This window comes from Phragmites australis, chromosome 11 (genome assembly GCF_958298935.1).
Source record: "Phragmites australis chromosome 11, lpPhrAust1.1, whole genome shotgun sequence".
In the NCBI taxonomy this organism is placed as follows: domain Eukaryota; kingdom Viridiplantae; phylum Streptophyta; class Magnoliopsida; order Poales; family Poaceae; genus Phragmites; species Phragmites australis.
The window spans coordinates 25,841,006-25,863,177 of NC_084931.1; the positions used below are offsets into that span (position 1 = coordinate 25,841,006).

At 41.3% G+C, this 22,172-nt stretch overlaps 2 protein-coding genes across 4 annotated transcripts; one reads left to right on the forward strand and one right to left on the reverse strand.

Moving 5' to 3' along the window:
* Positions 1–305: 305 nt before the first annotated feature.
* LOC133885233 (histone deacetylase 8) lies at positions 306–3,195 on the reverse strand. 2 transcript variants are annotated; one of them, XM_062324911.1, is made up of 4 exons: positions 2,851–3,195; positions 2,102–2,682; positions 1,201–1,249; positions 740–880 (listed from the first exon to the last, which is right to left on the reverse strand). In XM_062324911.1, exons 1-3 carry the CDS (start codon positions 3,131–3,133, stop codon positions 1,226–1,228), a joined length of 888 nt encoding a protein of 295 aa, XP_062180895.1. In that variant the 5' UTR covers positions 3,134–3,195; the 3' UTR covers positions 740–880; positions 1,201–1,225. The 2 variants fall into 2 exon arrangements, with proteins under 2 accessions (XP_062180894.1, XP_062180895.1); XM_062324910.1 differs by lacking the exon at positions 1,201–1,249 and having other exon boundaries at positions 306–880.
* An 11,575-nt stretch (positions 3,196–14,770) lies between these two features.
* LOC133884649 (serine/threonine-protein kinase Nek4-like) lies at positions 14,771–20,768 on the forward strand. Of its 2 annotated transcripts, XM_062324138.1 has the most exons (15): positions 14,771–14,977; positions 15,278–15,511; positions 15,589–15,655; positions 15,743–15,808; positions 15,886–15,932; positions 16,020–16,065; positions 16,152–16,232; positions 16,319–16,361; positions 16,475–16,524; positions 17,153–17,234; positions 17,336–17,385; positions 17,776–17,849; positions 18,121–18,172; positions 18,260–18,895; positions 18,979–20,768. In XM_062324138.1, exons 2-15 carry the CDS (start codon positions 15,414–15,416, stop codon positions 20,449–20,451), a joined length of 2,865 nt encoding a protein of 954 aa, XP_062180122.1. In that variant the 5' UTR covers positions 14,771–14,977; positions 15,278–15,413; the 3' UTR covers positions 20,452–20,768. The 2 variants fall into 2 exon arrangements, with proteins under 2 accessions (XP_062180122.1, XP_062180123.1); XM_062324139.1 differs by lacking the exons at positions 14,771–14,977; positions 15,278–15,511; positions 15,589–15,655; ... (2 more) ...; positions 16,020–16,065; positions 16,152–16,232 and having other exon boundaries at positions 16,320–16,361; positions 17,153–17,226.
* The last annotated feature ends 1,404 nt before the right edge of the window (positions 20,769–22,172 follow it).

The following is a 22,172-nucleotide window of genomic DNA, read 5'->3' on the forward strand; positions in this document are numbered from 1 at the left end:
TGATTGTCACAAAATGTGAGGCGACGTAGAAAAGGCGAGCATATGCAGCGCAGGTGGAATATGATGCGATGCGAGGAAGACGTTCGTCGCCAGCCAAATAAGGAGGTCCGTTCCTTCCCGCTGGTCGTTTCAGAAAGGAACTGATTCTTTTCAGTATTTCTTTGAAAGCACTTTCCAATTCTGGTGGCAAGCATCCTTTACTTGGAATAGAGAATCAAGACTTGCCAACTGGTCTGCATGGGCCGATTGCCATTGCCATCTCCTGCCAGAAAAGCGAAAAAAGACTGGTTCTGAAACTCAACAGCGGCAGCAAGAATTGCTTGAATAGCATACAACGTGCAAGGAGATAGGAGATTAATCTGTCATGTACAACATCGATTGAGAGTCAGGGGTTCGTAAAAGCCTAAACATGCACAATATGATGTGATTCAGATCGAGGTTTGCCACCGTTTGATCATGAAAGCAGGATGCATTTTGAAGTTCCTTCAACCAGTGCTCTCCCTAGACCAATAGAAAACCATGACCATTTGATTTGAGTATGGAATGGTTTGAAACTGAGGCATCCAAAACATAATTTCTAAATGCCATTCAAGAAACGAACAGATTCTTTCCAGCAATTCTTTATCATGTCAACAACTTTCATAGTGTATTTCTCATCCTCTGGATAATATCCAATCGGGTCATCCAGCAGTGAGGCTTGCATATCCAAAACACCTTCCAGTGTTGCATGAAGACAATATGCTGAATAACTGATGTGGTAACCCCCTTCCTGGACAATCAATATTTTCCCATTACAATGTTGATTAGCCATGCTCCTCATTACTTGTCCAATTTTCCTATAGCCGTCCATGGTCAAGCATTGTCTTCCATTGGGATCGAACTGCACGTACATAAACCATTATTAGTAGTCTACGAGAGCCTTAGTTTAAAAGGAATGCTTCTAAAATATCAACATTATGCCATCTAAAGAACCTTCCGTTATAAGGTGTGCAATTATCTCCACCAATTCGTGGCACGGTATTTAGGTAAACAAAGAAGAGGGGAGACAAGGGGAATTAGGTCATCCAATGAGACAACATGTGAATTAAAATTTCATATCAGAAACTCCAAAATAACGACAACAGCAGGGGCCTAAATATAACGCTTCAGGTCATACTTGAATGAGAGTATAAAAACTGAGTATAATAACCATATACTTACTTAAACGGAAAATCTTCTCACACCATTACTTTCTGCTCATGTAACTAACCTGAAAAGATATTACATACAACAATTTGGAACACATCGGTGGCCTGTGGCTATCATATCCTATGCAACCTTGCACTTTTTCACCATCTGCAAAGGCTACCAGCCCACCAAGACCATGCTTGAATGGTCATTGAGCAATTCGTGGGTCTTGTTGAACAGAGGACACACTAAAAGAAGGGAAGCAGTGGAGCTGATATGTATCAGCAGCCTGAAGCACATCTAGTGCATCAATTCTGGCTAGCAGCCTGCACAGTTCTCTTCTCATGCTCACGCCGCTGTACTCACTGTGTCAGTTACTAGCAAAAGCGACAGAAGTACACTACAGTGAATGAACCAGTAATATATACTCTAGCATGTAAAGAGAACTTAGCTAAATTTAATTGCACCTATCTATTCTAAACTGCAGTTGTTTTATGGCTTTCAGATTTCCTTGATGAAACAAAGAATGGAGGATCCATTTAATGGCCACAAGGTCCCTGATCAAAATGACCAAAGGAACGTCTAGGATCCATTTAATGCCCACAAGTACGACCTATTTAGTCTATGTGTATATTGAGCATCACAATTGGTAGAGTATCTCAATCTCATCAAGCAATTCAGGTGATTTTTGCTTCGATATTTCAACAGCCAGCGTCATTTATACTGAAGACAGTTCCTCCTCTTTATCTTGCGTACCTTCCTTCCATTATTTGTTAACCACAATTTGGCTTCTATTATTTAACTCTAATTTCGCTGTATTTGTTTTCTTTCCCAAAATTGTCATCCTTATGTGCAAATGCATAGAACTTCAAGAAGTTTAGTGTGAACGCAACAAGAAATTTACTAGCAGAATAAAGAAACTAAGCTGACTCACCGCACTAGAATCTTGACCAATGACAAAAACCAAAAGCTGAGGCTGAAACTTATCAATAGCCGGAACAACCAACTCGTTCATCGCATATTCATACCCTGCATCCCCACTTCCATTAGGCAAAGGTATATTAAGATTGTACCCAAGCCCCTTGCCTTCACCAATCTCATCGACCGAGCCACTCTGCGGATGCGATGGACCCCATGAACCATGCCTCATGTGGAGAGAGATCGTCAGCACCCTGTCTGTGCGATAGAAGCCCTCCGCAGTACCGTTCCCATAGTGCACATCAATATCGACAACGGCAACCTTTGCGCACCCTCTATCCAGAGCCAGCTGCACAGCAAGCCCCGCATTGTTCAGAAAGCAGTAACCATCGGCACGGTCGGGCTGCGCGTGATGGCCAGGGGGGCGGACCAACGCGTAGGCCAGGTTCCCGTGCCCATCGAGTATGTGCTTCACGGCGGATAGCGTGGTTCCGGCGGCCAGAAGCGCCGCGCCCCAGGAGCCAGGGTTCAAGAAAGTGCCTTCGCATAGCTTCTTGGCTCCGGCGGCATTTGCCTGCACGAGCTCCTCTATGTATTCTGCCAACCACATCAAGATTTAGTCACTGCACCGTGATGATTACTGATTAATTGATTACACTATCTTATAATAACGCAAACACGAGAAGACGTCAGATCAATAAATGCGATGGGAAAGGCAACAAGTGTTCCCAATCCATGAGGTTTGGGACGAGATTTGGGGCTGACCGGCGGAGTGGAAGGAGAGGAGCTCGGAGGCGTGGGCGGGGCGGCCGGAGTGCCAGGAGAGGAAGGGAGCGATGGGCCCCCGGCGGAGGATGGAGACCATGTTGCGGACGCGGTCGGCGTTCTCCGGGTGCTGGTCGAGCACGTCGAGGAACCCCGGGTCGCGGCCCGAGTCGAAGACGCCGCGGCCGGCGTCGTGGGCCAGCATGCCCTCGTGCCAGAACACCGCCAGCTTATCTCCCGTCGGTGGAGGCGCCTCCACGGCCGGGGAGGAGCCGGAATCCATCGGCGCGGGGATTTTGCGGTGGTGGCTCCTGTTGTTCAACGCCTGCGTCTGTCTGACTCGGCGTTCGGGCAGAGACGCGTTGTTTGGAAGGAGAATGTGCATGGGCCAGCATGACGGCCCATGGGCCCAAAGTGTGCACGTTCCTCTCAAACGCGTCTGCTGCATGTGGTGGATGTTGCCATATGGGCCTTTGGCAGCTTATCTTCGATCTTTTCTATTTTTATATTTTTAAAATAAAAATTGTAAATATATGTTTATCTTGAAAAATTACAAATCTAGACCCATGTCGTCTGTTAAGGACATGTTGTCCTTCCAATAGATAATAAGTTTAAAAATAAAAAAATATTGCATTCTAATACTTCAAAATTTAAAATACTATTGAATTAGTCATGAAAAATTATTAAATATATATATATATAGTCTAGAGGATGCTATCATATATCTCTAAAAAAATTCAAATCAAACAATTACTTGTGCAATGATAATTTTCTGGAATCCTGAAATTTATCTTTTTTTTCTCATTGTACAAGTCATATTTTTGTCTAAAATTTTTTAGAGAGCTAGATAATAGTATGCTCTACACCATAGAATTATTTCAAAAAACTTTATGACTATTTCAATATTATTTTGAATTCTGAGAGTACTGGAACATTATGTTTTTAAAAAAAATTAAACATGGAAGTGTGATATGTGTCGTGGGACACTGACCTGTCTACCCGTTACGCGTTTACCCACAGGTAAAAACCCTAATAGGATCAGGTATGGGTAGCATTTAGATTCCATATGTATATTCGTAGACAAAAAATACTACCCAATGGGTATACGCATACGTGAGTATGGGTAAGACCACATGTATAGTCCCCACAGGCCACATGCCCACATCTACCTACCCTCATCTCATCGACTCATCCTCATTAGCTCACACGCCACACCCCACCCACACGTGGCCTTTGCCTCTAGCACCGTGCCCCGTGCCCTCGTCGCCTCCAGCTCCAGAACCGCCACCACCACCGCTAGGGATGGCAATCAGGTACCATGGATACAGGTAGTGCTCACCCATACCCATACCTGTTAGGTTTTTACCCGCTCGCGGGTATACCCCCGAAAGCCCAAGGGCGAAGAGCAGCTCCCAAACCCATTACCCGTGAGTACCCGTTACCCGTTTACCCACTAGTGAACCATACTAGTCTGACAATCTTTGAAGAAAATTTTTCTCAATTCATGAAAGACAAATTAACAATGCCTTATTTGCTTCTTTGATCAAATAAAGAAACCACTGATGCATGCAGTTAGGACTCATGGTTTGCACTCAGTTCACCATTCACTTCAGAAACACCTTGTAAATTGCATGCAAAAAGATCCACAAGTGCAGTCAAAGTGTGTACTGAACTGGTGACTGACAAACCATTTCTATTATCCTACACCTATCTCTCATGCTACTATTAATTCAGCTAAGCTCAATGTGCAGTTGAGGGTTGAGTTGGCCCACCTATCAGACTTGTTTCACGGGTAAACGGGTTTCGTGGGTATATATATGCCTTACATGTCGGGTAGTATTTTTTTGGGATAAATGCAAAAACCCCCCCAAAAGTCACTTGGATTTTGACTTTCCCCCCCAAAAGTTGTTTTGTTGCAAAAAAACCCCCCAAATGTTTGATTTTGTTGCAAAAACACCCCCAAAAATTCAAAACAATTTAAAACAAATCACAAAAAATTCTAAAAAAAACTAGAGACAATTATAAGACCTTTTGTGAAATTTGTTTTCAAAAATAATATCCTTTGCATCATATTTCATGGAGAGTAAGTTTGAAAAAAAAGAAAAATGTGTAACTCATTTATTAATTCGAGTTAAATGCATAGTTAATTATTTACTAATCCAAAAATCATGAAACAAAATTTTTTAGTCTTCTTACATGATTATCTATCTTGTAAAAATACATGAAATCTTGAAATAGTTATTGTAACGTGCAGGATTCAGTAAATGGGTTGCAGATAGATTAATTCATAACTAATCCATTACACCCCCAAAATTAGTGAAACCACTTTTATTAGTTTACTTAAACAATTATTTGTGTAGGAAAAATAATGGTAGACATGACAAAGTTAAAATAACATGAGTTAATAAATGAGCTACACATTTTTCTTTTTTTCCAAACTTCCTCTCCATGAAATATGATGCAAAGGATATTATTTTTGAAAACAAATTTCACATAAGGTCTTAGAATTGTCTCTAGTTTTTTTTAGAATTTTTTTAATGATTTTTTTATTTTTTTGAATTTTTGGAGGTTTTTTGCAACAAAGTCAAACTTTTGGGGGGCTTTTTGCAACAAAACAACTTTTGGGGGGGAAAGTCAAAATCCAAGTGACTTTTGGGGTTTTTTTTGCAGTTTTCCCTTTTTTTTTTGCCCATGAACATACCTATAGGTACAAAATGCTACCCATACTCTATCCCATTTTGATATTTACCTACGGGTAAATGAGTAATTGGAATAAATTGCCATCCCTAGCCATTGCCTAGCACCCTAACCCCGCTTATCGGTCTCCAGGACCGCACGTCCGCACCCCACCTCTAGGATCAGGACCGCACCACCCCTCCAGCAGCTCGCCCCGCCACCTCTAGATTCAGATCCGATGCCACCACCGGCCATTGCCCAGCCCCGCCTCCAAGTCTCTAAACCCGCGTGTCCGCACTCCACCTCCACAAGGACCAAGAGTCCTTGATCTTGAGGGGAAGAGAGGGGTGCTCATGCTTTGATCTCACCCATCGTCATCTTAGTCGCAATCCAGATCCGAGGTCAATTTCCTAGCCTCCCCTTCCTTTCCTCGCATCTCCTCGTGCCCCATTCCAGATCAAGACACCTCTGCAGACTGGTGAGGAGTGTAGATCTATCTGGGCTTGTATTGATTTCTTCTTTTGTTGGTGAGGAGCCCTAGTTTGCTTCGAGACAGTTTGTTTTGTTCCGCAGAATCGAATGTTTGTTGCGACGAATCAAAATCTTTCATTCTGGTATAGATAATACTATCTCCAATCCGTCTAGTTTATTGCGAATTCGTTTGTTGCATTAGGATCCATTCCGATTGGATTGCATTTTCTCCTCACGATTCATACAATAGAGTATTGATAGCAGTTTATTTTTTAAAGTTTGTAGGGTCCAATCAAGATCAGAAATTTGACAAATTTGTGTTTGTAATCTCTGTAGAATGTGTTCTACTTCTACTACTCTTGAATCTTGATAGATTGTGTTCTAGCAAGTAATTAATCTCAATCTGCTTGCATGAAGTGGATAAATGATTCTGAAATGCATGCCACGCATGTTCAATCCCATGCAATTTGCCTGCTGTGTTTGTTTGATTATATTAAGTTAAATAGTAGGAAAGTTGCTTACTGATTGATTGTTCATCTGGTGTATTCAAATTTATAAGTGTTGTTACAATAATATGTTGATTTTCTGATGATGTCCTTGTTCATATGTTCATTTGAGCTTTGAGGTGCCCATCTGTTTATTTGGGTAGAGATGAACAAAGCATTTAGCTGGGAGGAATCAATATTTTCTGATGATATTCTTGTTCATATGTTCATGGATTGCTCAATGTTGCTATACAATCATTGTAAACATGGTGTTTTTTTTTTACTATGAATGGATCTAGTCATGGTATTCCTATGAATGGATTGCTCAATGTTCACTAGTTTTTTTTAAAGATCCAGTCATTGTATAAAGGCTGTTTTTTACTCATGGATTGGTCAATGTTGCTATGCCAGTTTTTGTAAGATCTAGTCATGATTTTTCCTTGGATCATGTTCATGCTTTAACTGATATTGGTGTATTCAGATTTCAAACCTTATGTCTTACAATTAAAACTGATAGCTTCTTGTGCTGATGCTTCTTATGGTCCCTTTCAGCAAGACAACAATATATCTTATTCTTATGTCAAAATTGTTCAGATCTTGTATTGCAATTAAAATTGTTCAGATCTGTTAACATTTTGTTTCAGTCAACTGGTATGAACAATCCTAGTATCTGAAAAGGTCATATCCTCAAATTGGCAATCCTATGAATTTCTTTGTGACCAGTTCAAATGTAGAGTTAGTATTCAAATGAGTATGCATATGGCTAGTGGGTAAACAGGTATACCCACAGGCGACGGGTACCCTACGGATGACGGGTACCCTACGGATGACGGGTTTGGGAGCCGCTCTTTGCCCGCAGGCATTCACGGGTATACCTGTGGGCGGGTAAAAACCGACGAGTATGAATATGGGTGAGCACTACCCGTACCCGATTGCCATCCCTAGATAGGAGTATAGATTTGCAATTTTTCAAAATGAGCGCATATATTTGTAATTTTTTTATTTAAAAATAAAAAAAATCACTTATCTTCATCATTTAGTATGTAGGAGTACTAGCACCTAGCAAATACGGAATCTCTTTGCACCCGCGCTCAGGGCTAGAGCAAGGATTGAACGATAGGAGGGGTCTAGGAGAGACAAATTTGAATCGGTTCTAGATGCTATTAAATTGATCCTTATAAAAAACATAATTTTCTCTTGGTTCCAGAAGCTATTAAATTGATCCTTGTAAAAAACATAATTTTCTCTTAATATTGGTTAGTCTATTTTCGATTCTTTAGAAGAACAAAATACAGGTATTACGATGAAACCATGTTTCATGATCAGCTTAAAGCATCTTTTATCTTATTCATGCACAAATTCGCCTACAGTAGCAAATGTATGACCTTTTATATAATGTATGATGATATCTATCCATTGAACATCCCGATATTACCTTTGCTAGTTTGGTATGAGCCTATCATAAAAGTTGCTAAAGAATCTCAATAACTAAATAGTACAATAATGGAACATAAATCATGATAGACAAACGCTTTAAACTTAGTAAAATTTGGCAAGAAAAAACACTATGTTACATGTATTCACATTAAGCATGGGTAGTAAATTATATTTAATCTAATATCTGAAATGTGTTAAAAAAAGATATATAATATTTGAAACATAGAAATAGATAAAAGAGATTTTATATGCTGCTAATTACATGTATTCACGGAAGCATGTTGGGGAACCCATCATACATATATAGGGGAGGCCTTGCTCTACGTGGTAGTAAAAAAATGTTACTGTAGTAAAAATGTCTCATGCTGTTCATGCTACTTCTCCGTTCTCTACTTGGTAATAAAAAAATGTTTCTGTAGTCAGCAGACGAGTTTCCTGTGTCGGCAGATCAGTTTTACTGCCCATAGAGATCTCACGGTAATGCTGTAACTGTGATACGATACCTGTACTTATTTTGCTGTAGGCATGGTCAGCAGGACACAACCGATGAACAAATGTTTTCCTGCGTGAAGGAAACTCTCGCGTCATGTTTGTTTCATCTCACTTCAAGCGATATCCAAGGTGACTTCAGCTTCATTTCATGCATGGATGTCGACTGGCAACCGAGCAGTTGCTCGCCTGGCCGTCCTGCTCCTCCCACGGCGTCTGCGATGTCGCCGCAGAGACGGAGCCAGGAACACTTGTAGGCAACGTGCCGCTGCTCCCCGTCGGATCGGCATCTTCTTCGTGGCCGGCGCGGGCGCACGTGGATTCCACCCTGTTGCCGATCCAGGCTGCGTCGCCGATTAATTCCCGTTGCGACTTGCGAGGCTCGGGTCAGGTTCGCTCGGGTGCGCGCGTCCTGGGGCACACGAGCGAGATGCTCCCGCGACCAGTGCAGCTCGCTTGGTCCAAATCTCTGACATGTGTCTGGCCCATTTACAGATTTTTACTGAAGCAAACCTGTGGCCCATTTCCCAGAGCTCTCGGCTCAATTGGTAGAGTTTGCTTACAACTATGGGAGGTAATAGTTATAAAAAAAACTCTGGAAGGTAATAGCTGGCTTTCCTCGACAGTAGAAACCTCGACAGTTTGATTTGTAGTACAAAATTAAAATCTGAAAGCTTTTCCGGGTGTTTCTCGTCTGAAATGACAAGAACACTAATTTTTCCAGTGTGGTTGGACTGCACGCATGCAGTAGAAACCTCTAAAGAAACATTGCACCACGATGATGTTACGTGGAACCCTCTACGAGGGGATCCGTTCACACTCCCTTCCACAAGTAGGTGCATCAGTGCATGTAGGTGGCACGAGGCAGACAAAACGTTCTCTCCAGAATCCCAAATCAGCTGGTAATGCATGGACACCCCGATTAATAGTTGAGCTACGCTAAAGTACAGTACTTTATTGGAAGGAAAATATCAAATCACTTGGCCAACTGGAGCAGCAGTACAGGAGAGACGTCTCCATCGACCGCCCAAACCGGCCACCTCTCGGTCTCGGCTCTCGATCGCTTTTCCGACACAGCCTCGTCGCACACTCCAACCGAAAAGCGTCTTCTCTTCTCGCCAAGAGAAAATCATGTCCAAACCCCTCTTTAGTTAGGTCGCCGCTGCGGCTTCCGGCTGGCCTCCTCCGCTTGTAGCTTTCCCTCCGGTGGGCGCGCGGGTGGTTGCGGCGTCCTTCTCCGGCTTTCTTCAGACCGGGATATTATTCTGGAGGCTGGAACCCGTAGCTGCGAGGAGATTCGGGCGTCGCCATCTGTCCCTCCCTGACGCCAATGGCGCACCAACCTTGGATGGGGTTCGTACAGCTTTTCCAATCCAGGTTTTTGAACTGGTTGTGAGAGATTATAGATTATAGAGAGAGAAACCAAAAAGGTCGGTTTGATGCAGAGATGGCTAAATGAGTAGCCCGGTTCGATACGGGTACTGAGATACTCCTATTAGCTAAATAGGCTAGGCCGTGCCGGCTCACGTGCCGCGACTCCAGTCCAGGCACGACTCACTTAAGATCGGGTCGTGCTGTGTCGTCCCGTGGTACGGTAGGTCTGATGATTTTTTTGGCTCATCAACCCGTGAAAAATTAAAAAAAAATCACAAAAACTTGCTTTCACTCGGAATCGAACACTCAAACTTCTACTTGAAAGTCAAATACACTACCATTGCACAACATATTCTATAGGGTATTAGATCTAAACAAATTATATAAAATACTATAAAAATACGAACAGTTAAACGGACCGTGCCATGCCGGCCTATCGTGCCGCGGCTTCGGCCTAGGCATGACCCAAGTCGTCGTGTCGTGCCGGTCCGGCCCATTAACCGTCGTGCCGTACTGTACCTGGGCTGGGCAAAAATGGTCGTGCCTCGTGCCGGTCTATTTGACCTGGCCCACTTAGATATCTTTAGTTTGATGACGAAATGTACGGTTCGCTCGGTTTCTTTGCATTTCTTTTCTTTTGTTTTGCTTTCTTTCTTTCTCCAAGACACGACAGTAATTAGGGAGTATCGCTTGCTAGCTTTAGCATATTTTAATGTAAGAAATCAAGTTAAAATATATCCTGATTTATTTATAATGAATGATTGATATTGATATTTATTTAGTTTGATTATTTTCAATTTTGTATAAGCTTTGATGTGATTCAAATTGTTTAGGGATTTCATTTGAGCATATTGATTATGAATTAATTGGAATTGCAGTTGGAGATATGTGTTTACTTATCTCATGACGTGTAGATGATGGATGCAACTTGACGATCGATAGCGGGATGATCAGGATCAAGCGGAGTATTTGGTGCCAAATGATAAAAAAAATCGTGCGGAGTCAAAGGTGATCCTAACTGAACACATGGATGTCAAGCAAAGCATGATAGACAGATGAAGATGACGTGTTGACAAAATCAAGCGAAGGGAATACCGGTGCAGGTGACAAGGCGGTTCGAGGCATCCAGAGTATGAAAGACTTACCGGTGGTCATGGTCGCATGACAGAGTATATGCGTCGATATCAAAGCACTTGCTTAAGGTGTAAGTAAGGCGGCAAGTCACGCTTTGAAAAACGTGCAGGAGATTTCATGGTTTGGCTTTAAAATCGTCAGAGGATTGGAGGAGTACATGGCACCATCGCAAAGCTTGCGTTAGTGCGAAACTAAGTTGTGAAGACACCGTGGCCGTTCGATGAATGGAGAAGAAAATAGACCAAAATGATCTTGGTGGTAGATAGGGGTGTATTACAAGAGAGATATTTTAAGAAAAAGCTAAGAAACTTAGGGATTAAATTTTCTAGACCTATAAATAGAGATGTAGAACTATGAGTGAGTTTGAAACAATCATTTGAGCCCCTTTTTGTCACCCATTTGAGAGATTAGAGCTACAGTTTTAGAGGAAAGAATGATGAGTGCTTAGGATATGTAATAGATGAGAGTTTTGAGAGATAAATCTCTGTAATCCGCTTAAAATAGGCTAACATATTTGAGTAATGAAGTTTATGTTTTTGTATATGTTTGAATTCCATTCCTTCTAGTTTTCATCTATTGATTCCCTTACAAGTTTGCAAGTTTTTCGGTTTTCTATTTTGATTTTTGTTTTGATTTTTTAGCTGAAATTTCATCACCTTGTGAGATTATTTTTCTTGTTGCTAGAGGTATAAAGTTCGCATACACATGCTTATATGATGGGGTCTTGAATTCCCTTACATCTTGATAATTAATTTGGAGAGTTTCGTTGTTTCGTATTATCTTTTCTTGTTTATTTGCAAGTTATGATCTTTCGAGTGCTAAGATATATTGATTGATTTTAAATGAAACATATAGTTTATATATCATTTGTAGAGTTGAGTTGTCTTAAATTTCTCTCGTTAAAATTTCTCTTTATTTTTGCTTCTATTTGAGTTTAAGGTACATTTGTGGAGTTGAGTTGTCTTAAATTTCTCTCGTTAAAATTTCTCTTTATTTTTGCTTCTATTTGAGTTTAAGGTACGTTAGATAATTTAAATAGGAGAAAAATATCAATTTCATAAAAAATTTATTGAACCAGCTATTCACTCCTCTGATCGTTAATCTCGTTTTATATAATGACTTGCCTGCAGATCACATTGCTGCTGTACACGCACGCAATGACAATGCCTGCAGATCATGGATGCAATACGTATGTTTTCTCTGCACTACAAGTTCAGTACGATAGTTCATACTAATCATCGACAATGAACCTGAGACTATGGCCGATGCTTAAATCAACTGCGCACTTATTTGCAGTCACTACTAACAAGCACCAGCAGGGGGCATGGAGAATCACTAGCACGCCGTTACCTGCTGTGCGATCTGCCAAAGTCTGACAGGCAGGGAGGTCAAAGCCTTGGTTTCAGCGGAGCGAACCCAACCATGACCCGACCTTGAGGCTCGCCCCCGAGCACGAGCACGAGCACGAGCAACCGGCAAAGAAACGTCACGTGCATCTCTGTGTTTCTGCGCCTCTTGATTCCTTATCTGCTTGCCGCCCGGTTTAAACCTCGACCGACATGGTAGGCCATGGCGTTATCTTTGCTGTGGCTACGGTCTACCTGGGGTACCGGAGGGGTAGCACTAGTAAACACCGGGGCCACTTGTCATTGGCGCAAGAAGCAAACAACAGTTTGCCGGATGTGACATCGGTAAAGCATGCAAGCAGCGCCTGAGCGCCCGAATTTATTTGCTGTGCTCCGTATTATCCCTCCGATCATAAATAAGTTTTGAAAAAAGTTCAATCAAAATTTTAAAATTCTGACTAACAATGGCTTTCAACATATTTAATTTGGAAATCTTAAAATCATACAGATAGAGTTATCTTGAAAAAATATTTTAAATATCACTAATTTAATTAATTTATAAATATATTATAATAAAAATAGTGATTAAAAACATATATTAGATATTATATCTTATTCAAAATGATATGTATTTCTAACTAGACTTTACTCCCCTTCCAGTCACGAGGGGAGCTCAGTCATGCCGCACATTCTCTGTAAATTAATTATTACCCCCCCCCTCCCCCCTGCACAACTTAATATGAGTCTCTTGTTTTCCCTAGGCTGTGATCGCCAATAGTCTAGCAATTAGATGAGTGCTGCTATTCTACAACCAATTCGTACAACTCTTTTACAACCAGGACATCTAATGGCTAAGATCACTTGCGTGGAAACACCTGGTGGTATGTGAAGCATTTCCCTGATTAGATAGGTTTGTCATTTACCAGGAAGTAGCTAATAAATCTTGACCATTTATTTGTGGTACAAGATATCTTGATTCTGATGTTCGGATGCTTTTTGTTTTTATGCTTGTGTTACTGCTATTATCGAGGAGAAACTATTAAAGATAATCGTTCTCTAGGTAACCGTCCTATCTAATTGACCTCAATTAAGAAACTGCTAAATAGTACAGTACAGTGCAGCAATATAAACCAGCCATATGCATTATAAAAAATTCAGGCAAGTTGAGGTACGCATGTGAACGATAATTTTAACCAATTGTACAGTTGGTCATGCCAAACACGATGTGGGTCAATATCTGATGTAATTGCTAACTTTTTTTTCTTTAATTTTTGTGAGGATGTGTTATGGTTCTGGTGCCTCGGCTCAGACATCAAATCGTTGCGTGGTACAAAATGCACAACCAAATGCATATTTTCGAATTCGTATATACTAATCTACTGTACAAAAGATTACATCAAACTAGTTGGTGATGGTGACAAAAATAAACAAAACTATCACAAAAGCCACACTTTTGAGGATGTACACAGAACCCTATGACCATTTTGGTGAATAAAACTGGCATCTCAGCCCCACTAGCCCTAAGGCATATTCCCTTCATTTCGTTTCTTTCCCGATTCCCTTCCTCGTTCTCATTCTCTTTATTTCCTCTCATCTCCAACAGCTTCCCCTCGAGGGAAATCTCGAAGGGAAAGGAGAGAGAATCCCATCCTGAAGGGAATGACGCTGGGAATCCCGTCGTGACGGGAACCGTGAAGAGAAACCGTTGGAGTGCTGAAGGGAACGAAAATCCCGTCGTGAAGGGATTTTGGTCTCTGAAGGGAAACCGTTGGAGATGGTCTAAGTGCAGCATTTTGTAAGAGCTTTGTGCAAACATATTCAACCCGCTATGTTTGTGCCTGTCTTCAACATTTTTTTCTGCACTTCTTTAGAAGTAGAAAGCCGGAAATTCGTAAGGTTGTGCTTTCATGGCTTTTGTGGGCTTGGTCTTTGCCATTAGTACCCAAATTGAACTTCAAAATTGCAGAGTCTAGAACGAAAATTGATTAATTTATAGCTTATTCAAATATTTGAACTTTTAAATATTTTGGAATCAAATAAATAGTCTACATTTTCTTAGTATTTCAAACATCGAATTCAAATTTCAAATTGAATTTTGAAATTTTGAATAATTGAAATCATGAAAAATTACTCATTTAAAAATGGCAATTCCGTTGAGCTTGGTAAACTAACCGATAATTTTCTTACACTAACAGAGGTCACGTGACAGTAATTAGTGGGAGCCACAAATGCAAATGGGCCCTTTTAAGCCAGCACAGTCATCTCCACTGATCCCCTTCAGCTGATCTGCCTTTAACCCCCCACCGCACCGCACCACCACCGTCTGCTGTTGCGGCCACGCCGTATATAAGCTGGAAATAAATTTTATTTTATCTTATTTTGAGACTTATTTATATTATTCCTCATAATCTAATAATTAAGCTGAAGAAGTAAGAAAAAGAGTGAATATGTATTAAAAAAATCTTTAATAAAATAAAATACTATAAAATTTGAAGCCGCCTGCGCTGCGAAAGCCAACAACCAAATCAAGTCCAGAGCCAGCAGGGCCGCGAGACCCCGCGGGGCGCGAGAGAGCAGAGGCGCCGCGTCCTCGAGGCGGGAGATCTCGCCGCGACGCCGTCCCGTCGCCGCCGGGGCCGGAGGAGAAGCGCCTCCACCGCCGCCGACGCATCTGGTGGTTCCGGCTGCTGGCCAATGCAGGTGGAGACCGCCGCGGTAAGTCCCCCCTGTCTCCGCCGGGTTGCGGTTGGTGGGAGCGGTGTGCTTGCTGTGTGCTATTGCAATACTGTTGCAGAAGTAGTTGTAAATTTGCCTCCTGCTGTTTTGGATAACTGAGCACTAGATTCTCGTGGAGCAGTTTATCGATTCCCGTGGTTCAAAAACTTTCCTGCACCACATCATCTCTCCTTTCTAAAAAAGGCACATGTCGTGGATTTGATTGGGTGGCACGTGACTCCGGTGCGCTTATATCAAAGCTGCTTGGCTTATTAGGTGTCTGGGTGCTTTGTTTTGCAGAGCTCGCTTAAGATGTGGAGGTGTTTGAGCTGCAGCTGGGCTGGAGAAATGTGATTGGTTTGGGTACTTAGAGATTGAGACATACCCGCGAGTTGCTGCTGTAAACCTGTGATTGTTTTTTCACGGATTGGGGCACATGGAGTCGCGGATGGATCAGTACGAGATCATGGAGCAGATTGGCCGTGGCGCATTCGGTGCCGCCATCCTTGTGAATCACAAGATTGAGAAGAAGAAGTATGATATAGCACCCATCCATCAGTGTGTTGACTGTTTTCTCCTTTCATTTAGGTGACAGTATGCTTGTCTTGCAGGTATGTGTTGAAGAAAATCCGGCTTGCAAGGCAGACAGAGCGTTGTCGCAAGTCTGCCCATCAAGAGGTTGGTAGAAATGTGAAATTCTTAGGTTTTATTCTTGATTTACTGGTTGTGCTTTCAGGACATTATTAGAGAAAATGTTAATTGCAGATGGCTCTGATTGCTCGACTGCAGCACCCTTACATTGTTGAATTCAAGGAGGCTTGGGTTGAGAAGGTTTCTAAGTTTAAAAAATTCTTCTTACTTTGTTTCTTCTGTTTGAACTTGTTTAGTTGACAAGGTGAATTATGCAGGGCTGCTATGTCTGCATCGTCACAGGCTATTGTGAAGGTGGAGATGTGTGAGTGTGATTTAGCGCTTTGGATGTTAGTTTTTTCGTTGCCATATTATAGATTGTGTTATGTCTCACTTTCTTCTTGTATTACAGGGATGAGTTGATGAAGAAATCAAATGGTACTTACTTTCCTGAGGAGGTATGGGATGACTTGTCTCTTCTGTTGGTCTGAAGGAAGGAAGGAAAACATCCAACATTGTGCTCCTGACACTGAATAATCTTCAGGTATTGCTGAAATGGTTCGCTCAGTTGGTATTGGCTGTTGACTACTTGCACTCGAACTATGTCTTGCATCGTGACCTGAAGGTAAGTGGCAATGGGTAGAGCATCATCAATTCATCATTGTCAATTTTTAATGCAGTACATGCTAAGCTCCTTTCTCATAATTGCAGTGCTCCAACATATTTCTCACCAAAGACCAGGACATACGCCTTGGTTAGTTTCTCATTTCAAATACAGTAATGCGACTCTGTTGCTGACATATTACTTTTTTTATCTTGTAATGCTTCGTTTTATCAAGTTGCAAATATTATGTGTTTTGCATGCAGGAGATTTTGGCCTAGCTAAGACTTTAAAGGAAGATGATCTAACTTCATCGGTATTATTGTCCTTCCTGTTCCCTTACTTTCGTATTTGTTTCTGCCTCAACAGTCCACATTGTGTGTCATCTTAAAATTTCCTGTTTTGAGGGAAAAAACATTCACTAAGTTATCAATCACTCATACATTGCATCATTAAGACACTAACCATGGTATCATGAGCATGTCATGACTCATGAGTATGTCCCTCATACCATCAATATTTGGATTATTTTCCTTTTTAGCACTCAACTTGAACCTCATTTCCTTCTCTTTCACTGGATGAGCTTTAGGGGGGTTATTTAACAATTTGCCACCCTCTTGATTTAGTGGCAATTTTTTTGCCACCCTGTCCCTCTGCATGTCAGTGAGAGCGGGTAACTGTAACTCGCCCACTCCTATAGTCCTATGGAGTGGCAAGGCTTTGATCCCAAATTTCAGTGAGAGAGCCTAGTAGCAAAAAGAAAATTCTAAGTTACAAAAGGAATTGAATTTCAGAACCAGTGGCAAAAAGGAGTTTTTCCCCTTTATATTTCTTCCCATATTTACCATGAACCATGTAGACATGCAGGTTCATCTCAGAAAAAAATGAAGGCATAATTCTTGTTCTATGCTCATACTCTAACTGGTGGTATGTCCTTTCTTTAGGTCGTTGGAACACCAAATTACATGTGCCCAGAGCTGCTAGCCGATATTCCCTATGGATTCAAGTCAGATATATGGTCTCTTGGTATTTCATTTTATCTGACTAGTTCTCTTCGTAATATAAGATGTTCAATTGACTGCTCATTAATTCTAAGTTTCTAATTTAACATGTATGCATCTGCATAGGATGTTGTATGTATGAGATGGCAGCTCATCGACCCGCCTTCAAGGCATTTGTGAGTTCTTAATCAGATATTCTTTCTTGCTACAATGATTACCCAGAAGTAGATTTCCTTGGTCGATATGAGTTGGAAATTTCCCCTTTCATGTTACATTACATCAAAAAGGGTTGCAGACAAAACTAGAGGATTCCCTACATGTTCCTGTTTAATTATTACCTCTAAAAATGATATTCATCATATTGTGAATAGTAAAAAGATCATATTATGGTTAGTCTCCGGTTTTTCGGATGGCTTTGCCTGCTTCTCTGCACAATCCATTTAAGCTTTGTCAATAGTAAAAATATACAAAATGCAGGTATTCTTTGGCGCTTTTTTAGTGATACTACTATTTGTAATTGCTGCATAAAACTTTCAATGTACTTATCTGATCAGCATTGTTTACAGGATATGGCTGGATTAATAAGTAAGATAAATCGGTCTTCCATGGGTCCCTTGCCTGCCTGCTACTCGGTGTCTATGTAAGTGTACTTCTCTATACGGAGTAGGTCTTGTGGTAGTTGAATAGTTGTCTTTTTATTGTTTACAAGTGATCTTGGTAATAATTTCCATCACATAGTATTCACTTTCTGTAAGTAATGCTTATGCTTATTCTTGGGAACCAAGTAATTCTTTGCTAGCATATGCAGTACGAATGTCAACTGGCTAAATGTTTCTTTCCTTTTTTTCCCACATTAAGAGTTTCCTATAGAATATACGACTCAAAAGGTCTTTCTTTACTGTTGGGTACAGGAAAATCCTAATCAAAAGTATGTTGAGGAAGAGTCCAGAGCATAGACCTACTGTAAGCTATTATGAAGCTTAAAAATTCCATGCAATAGTTGTTCCTTTCATCTGGATTCTGACAATACATGCCATATCATTTGAACAGGCATCTGAGATTATGAAGAATTCATATCTGCAACCTTATGTTAATCAATACCGTCCTCTATCTGATGCCTCGAACCCCATGCGGATGCCAGAGAAACCATTACCCACTTTTCGGGGTAGCCAAAGAAGCATGTCCGACAGCCAAAGCAGTAGTATTTCTAGTAGTGACATAGACAGTATCCAATCAAGCGATAGAAGCACATCAGGCGGAGCTGCAAGTACTGATAGAAAGACCACTGATACTGATGTTGATCGAGCTGACTCAGACGAAAAATGTGCAACACCAGAAGATCTTAGAGGAAACAAAGAAATTTCTAGTGGTCAAATAAAAAGGCAAGATTCATCTAAATCAATACATGTCATTCACCATCCCAGAACTGAGAGTAAACAACCAAAGATCATCGAGCAGATAATGACAACCCTTAGAGAGGAGAGCAGGCTTAGAGAAAGCAATTCTCCAGTCAGAGTTGGTGGTGTAAAGCTGAGTTCAGATCTCGGCAATAATAAGCAAGCAGAGCAACCTTCACCGGTTTCAAGGCCAAATAGGTACATGTCATACGGTTTAAAGTCTGGTGGTATTTTATCTCATGACGGACAAGTGAATCAAGTTGAAGCATCACCACCCTTGAAGCAACTGGTATGGGTTAACTTGGTTTTTTTTTTGTCACACAATCCGTTTGTTCTATTGCTTACTGATTTCTCCTGGTAATGGTCTTGCAGTCACCTATTGCTGAACTTGGTCCAAAGATCAAAACAGCTGGCTCATCAACTCCTGAACCTGCCAAACAGATCACAGAAAATGGCACTGTAGCTTCAGAAAAAACTAAGAGCAAGACACCACCTGCTACTACTAGACACCCTAGCCCTCAGAGGCAAGCTGGAGTAGGGACTCCAAGCCTCCCAGTCACAGTGACAAAACGAGTTCATACCAAGGTCATGCCAGCGAGTGAGAGAACTACACAACGGCCATCCCATGGTCCAGATAATGCTCTCAGTGATCTTCCACGTAATGTCATGATGTCTAGACATCCTTCAGAAGGACAGCATATGAAGCTGGATGCTTCACATGAAAAATCAACAAATCTTTGGGAATTTTTCACTGTAGCAGCCAAGGAAGACAGCAGTGCTTGCACAAGTTCTACATTTGGTTGTACTGAAAAGATGGGCCACTCTGAACTATCTGAATCTAATTCACCAGTCTGCTTGATTTCACCATGTACAGGATCTGCGCGCAACACTGTCAGAGAAGAGGATAACTTGAACACCATACCATGTTTGGAAATTAACACCGACAAGAATATTGTGACTAGTAATGGTGGTTTGAGCCTGACCTCTGCTTTGGAGTCATCCTTTCTGAGTTCTGAACAAGAGTTTGTTTCCAAGGATGACGTGCAATCTAGCAATCATGGGCAGAGCACAATCACATTCCCAAATGGTGAGGATAAGTTCACTGTCCAAGAGTGTCTTTCATCAGCACCAGAAGTCGCTCCTTCTATTTCATCGGCACCAGAAGTCACTCCTATTTCATCGGCACCAGAAGTTGCTCCTATTTCATCGGCATCAGAAGTTGCTCCTTCTGTTCCAACCACAAAAGGCACACTATGGGAGGAACCCAATTCTGTTCAGTCTTGGAAGAAACATGTAGTTTCTCCTTTAAGCCCTCCAGTAGATGATGTGATACCGACCATACGACACAACACATTACTTGTCAACGACGAGCAGCCAATATCAGAAAGCGTTCAAAGGGGAGCTCAGAATATGGATGTCATCCAACATCTGAACGTGGTAAGAGAAGATGCCGATGTAAGGAGCGGCTCATCAAACACCCTGCCTTCAGGACTTCCTTCAGTCACTGCCAGATTGGATGTTTCAGAGGCTAATACTGCTAGCAAGATACTAACTGCTTCGGATGTGGTAAAATTATCTACAACCACATCCGACGCCAGCAATAGTGTCGAGACGTCCCCTGGTAAGGAAGCACTTGATGTTACATCATTCAGGCAGCGAGCGGAGGCTCTTGAAGGGCTCCTGGAGCTCTCTGCAGAGCTGCTGGAAAACCATCGGCTGGAGGAACTCGCCATTGTTCTCAAGCCGTTTGGGAAGGATAAGGTCTCCCCTCGAGAAACCGCGATCTGGCTGGCTAGAAGTTTCAAAGGGATGATGAATGACGAAGCAGGTCGCACGTCACTGTGAGCACAATGTTTGTTTTGTTTTTCTTTTCGATTCCTTTTCTTCCTTGCTTTTCCCTTGCGCTCTGAGTAACTCGAAGCCGCTTGATTTGATAATAGCAATGCTCCGAGTTACTCAAGTTGCCTGATTTGATAACAGCTTGTGGTCTTCTTTTTTGTTTTTGGGAAGACAGCTTGTGCTCTGGATCTGTTGCCAGTTTTTGCCTTTTTGATTGTTCCATTCTTTCTGGCGTATGTTGTACATAGCCAAGAACTGTAAACTGCAATAAATCTTGACTCCGGTGTGCTGCAGAAAATTATATGATAAAGCTAACAGATGAACCCTTTTTCTGAGGAAATGCTCTCACTTGCCAGCTGCTATGTTTACCCTCTCCCAGCAAAGGTATTTGCACGGACGGGCTACTGATCATGGCGCTTGTGAGCTGTTCGAGTTGTACTGTGACTACAAGCCAGAAAAGAACGCGTCCTCGTCAACTGGACATCATATCCTTTTCCGTTTTGTTCTAATCTCTATTATATAAAGCACAATTTAATTTTTACACCACCTCTTTCCTCTATTATCATCTCATCTAATAAAAATCTCTAAAATTTAAATATTTTCTCTAATTTTATTATTCTTCCTCGTTCTAAGCCTCTTCGTATTCTTGTCGGTTACAGATATATGATTTATTTTACTAATAAAAATAAATAAAGAAATTAGTAGAAAAATTAGTAGATAATTTCTTTTCTATCCTATCTAAAATCAAATTACAATATTGCTTCTGACGTATTTATTCGATGATCTCTTATGTCGTAATCATATCTTCATATTTTAAATTTAAATTTTATATTATCATATTAATGTTTATATCTTCGCACCGGTACTTAGCCTTCATATACTGATGTTTAGCTAACCAGTTCCCAAAATTTCGTTGATTCACAAGCGAGACCTGAGCTTGATCCGAACATAGGGAGGAGCCTATCAGGTCGAGGGGCCGGGACCCGGGGGAGGGAGGGTTGTCCTGACGCTTGTGGGCAATCATTCAGTCTGGCACTGAAAGGCTCGCGGTACATGGAAATAAATTCCGGTCGATTAGCAGATAATGACATGGTCACATGGACGTTGGAGGATTGGATCCGACCGGAATGAGAGGCCAGTACTCGTAAAGTCGTAAGGCAGCTGCAGCTCCAATTTGTCTAATAGCTATAATATCTACATATCTCATCCACTTAGAATACGATTGTTTCAATTATAGATTATAAAAAATAATAGATTATAAAAAACTAGATTGTATAATCTGCAGAAGCTGGTGGAAGTAGAATTGCTGAATTGGTATAATCTAAAAGCTAAATTATACCATCCAATTTTTATAATCTAATCTATTTATTTTATCTTACATATTATGATTATAATCTATAATGTGTAATCTAATAAATTGATTCTTAACAGAGACGACACTAAAGATCACTCCCTCAACTGTCTGTCTTTTAACACATTCCCCCATACAAATATGAGTCCCATGTATAAGTTTTTTTTAGAGCGAATTATACAAAACTATAAATATTATATTATTTGTAACTAGATGCGGAGCGCAGTGAGGTTCAGGGGAGCTCGCTGGCCGGTGGCGCTCGGCCTGTCCCGCACGGATCGTCGCCTTCATTGACGTGCCACCACCTCCTGCACAAATCACCGCCTCACCATCAATGCCACCGTCGGTCCCATGAGAAATTTGGATTTTTTTTCTA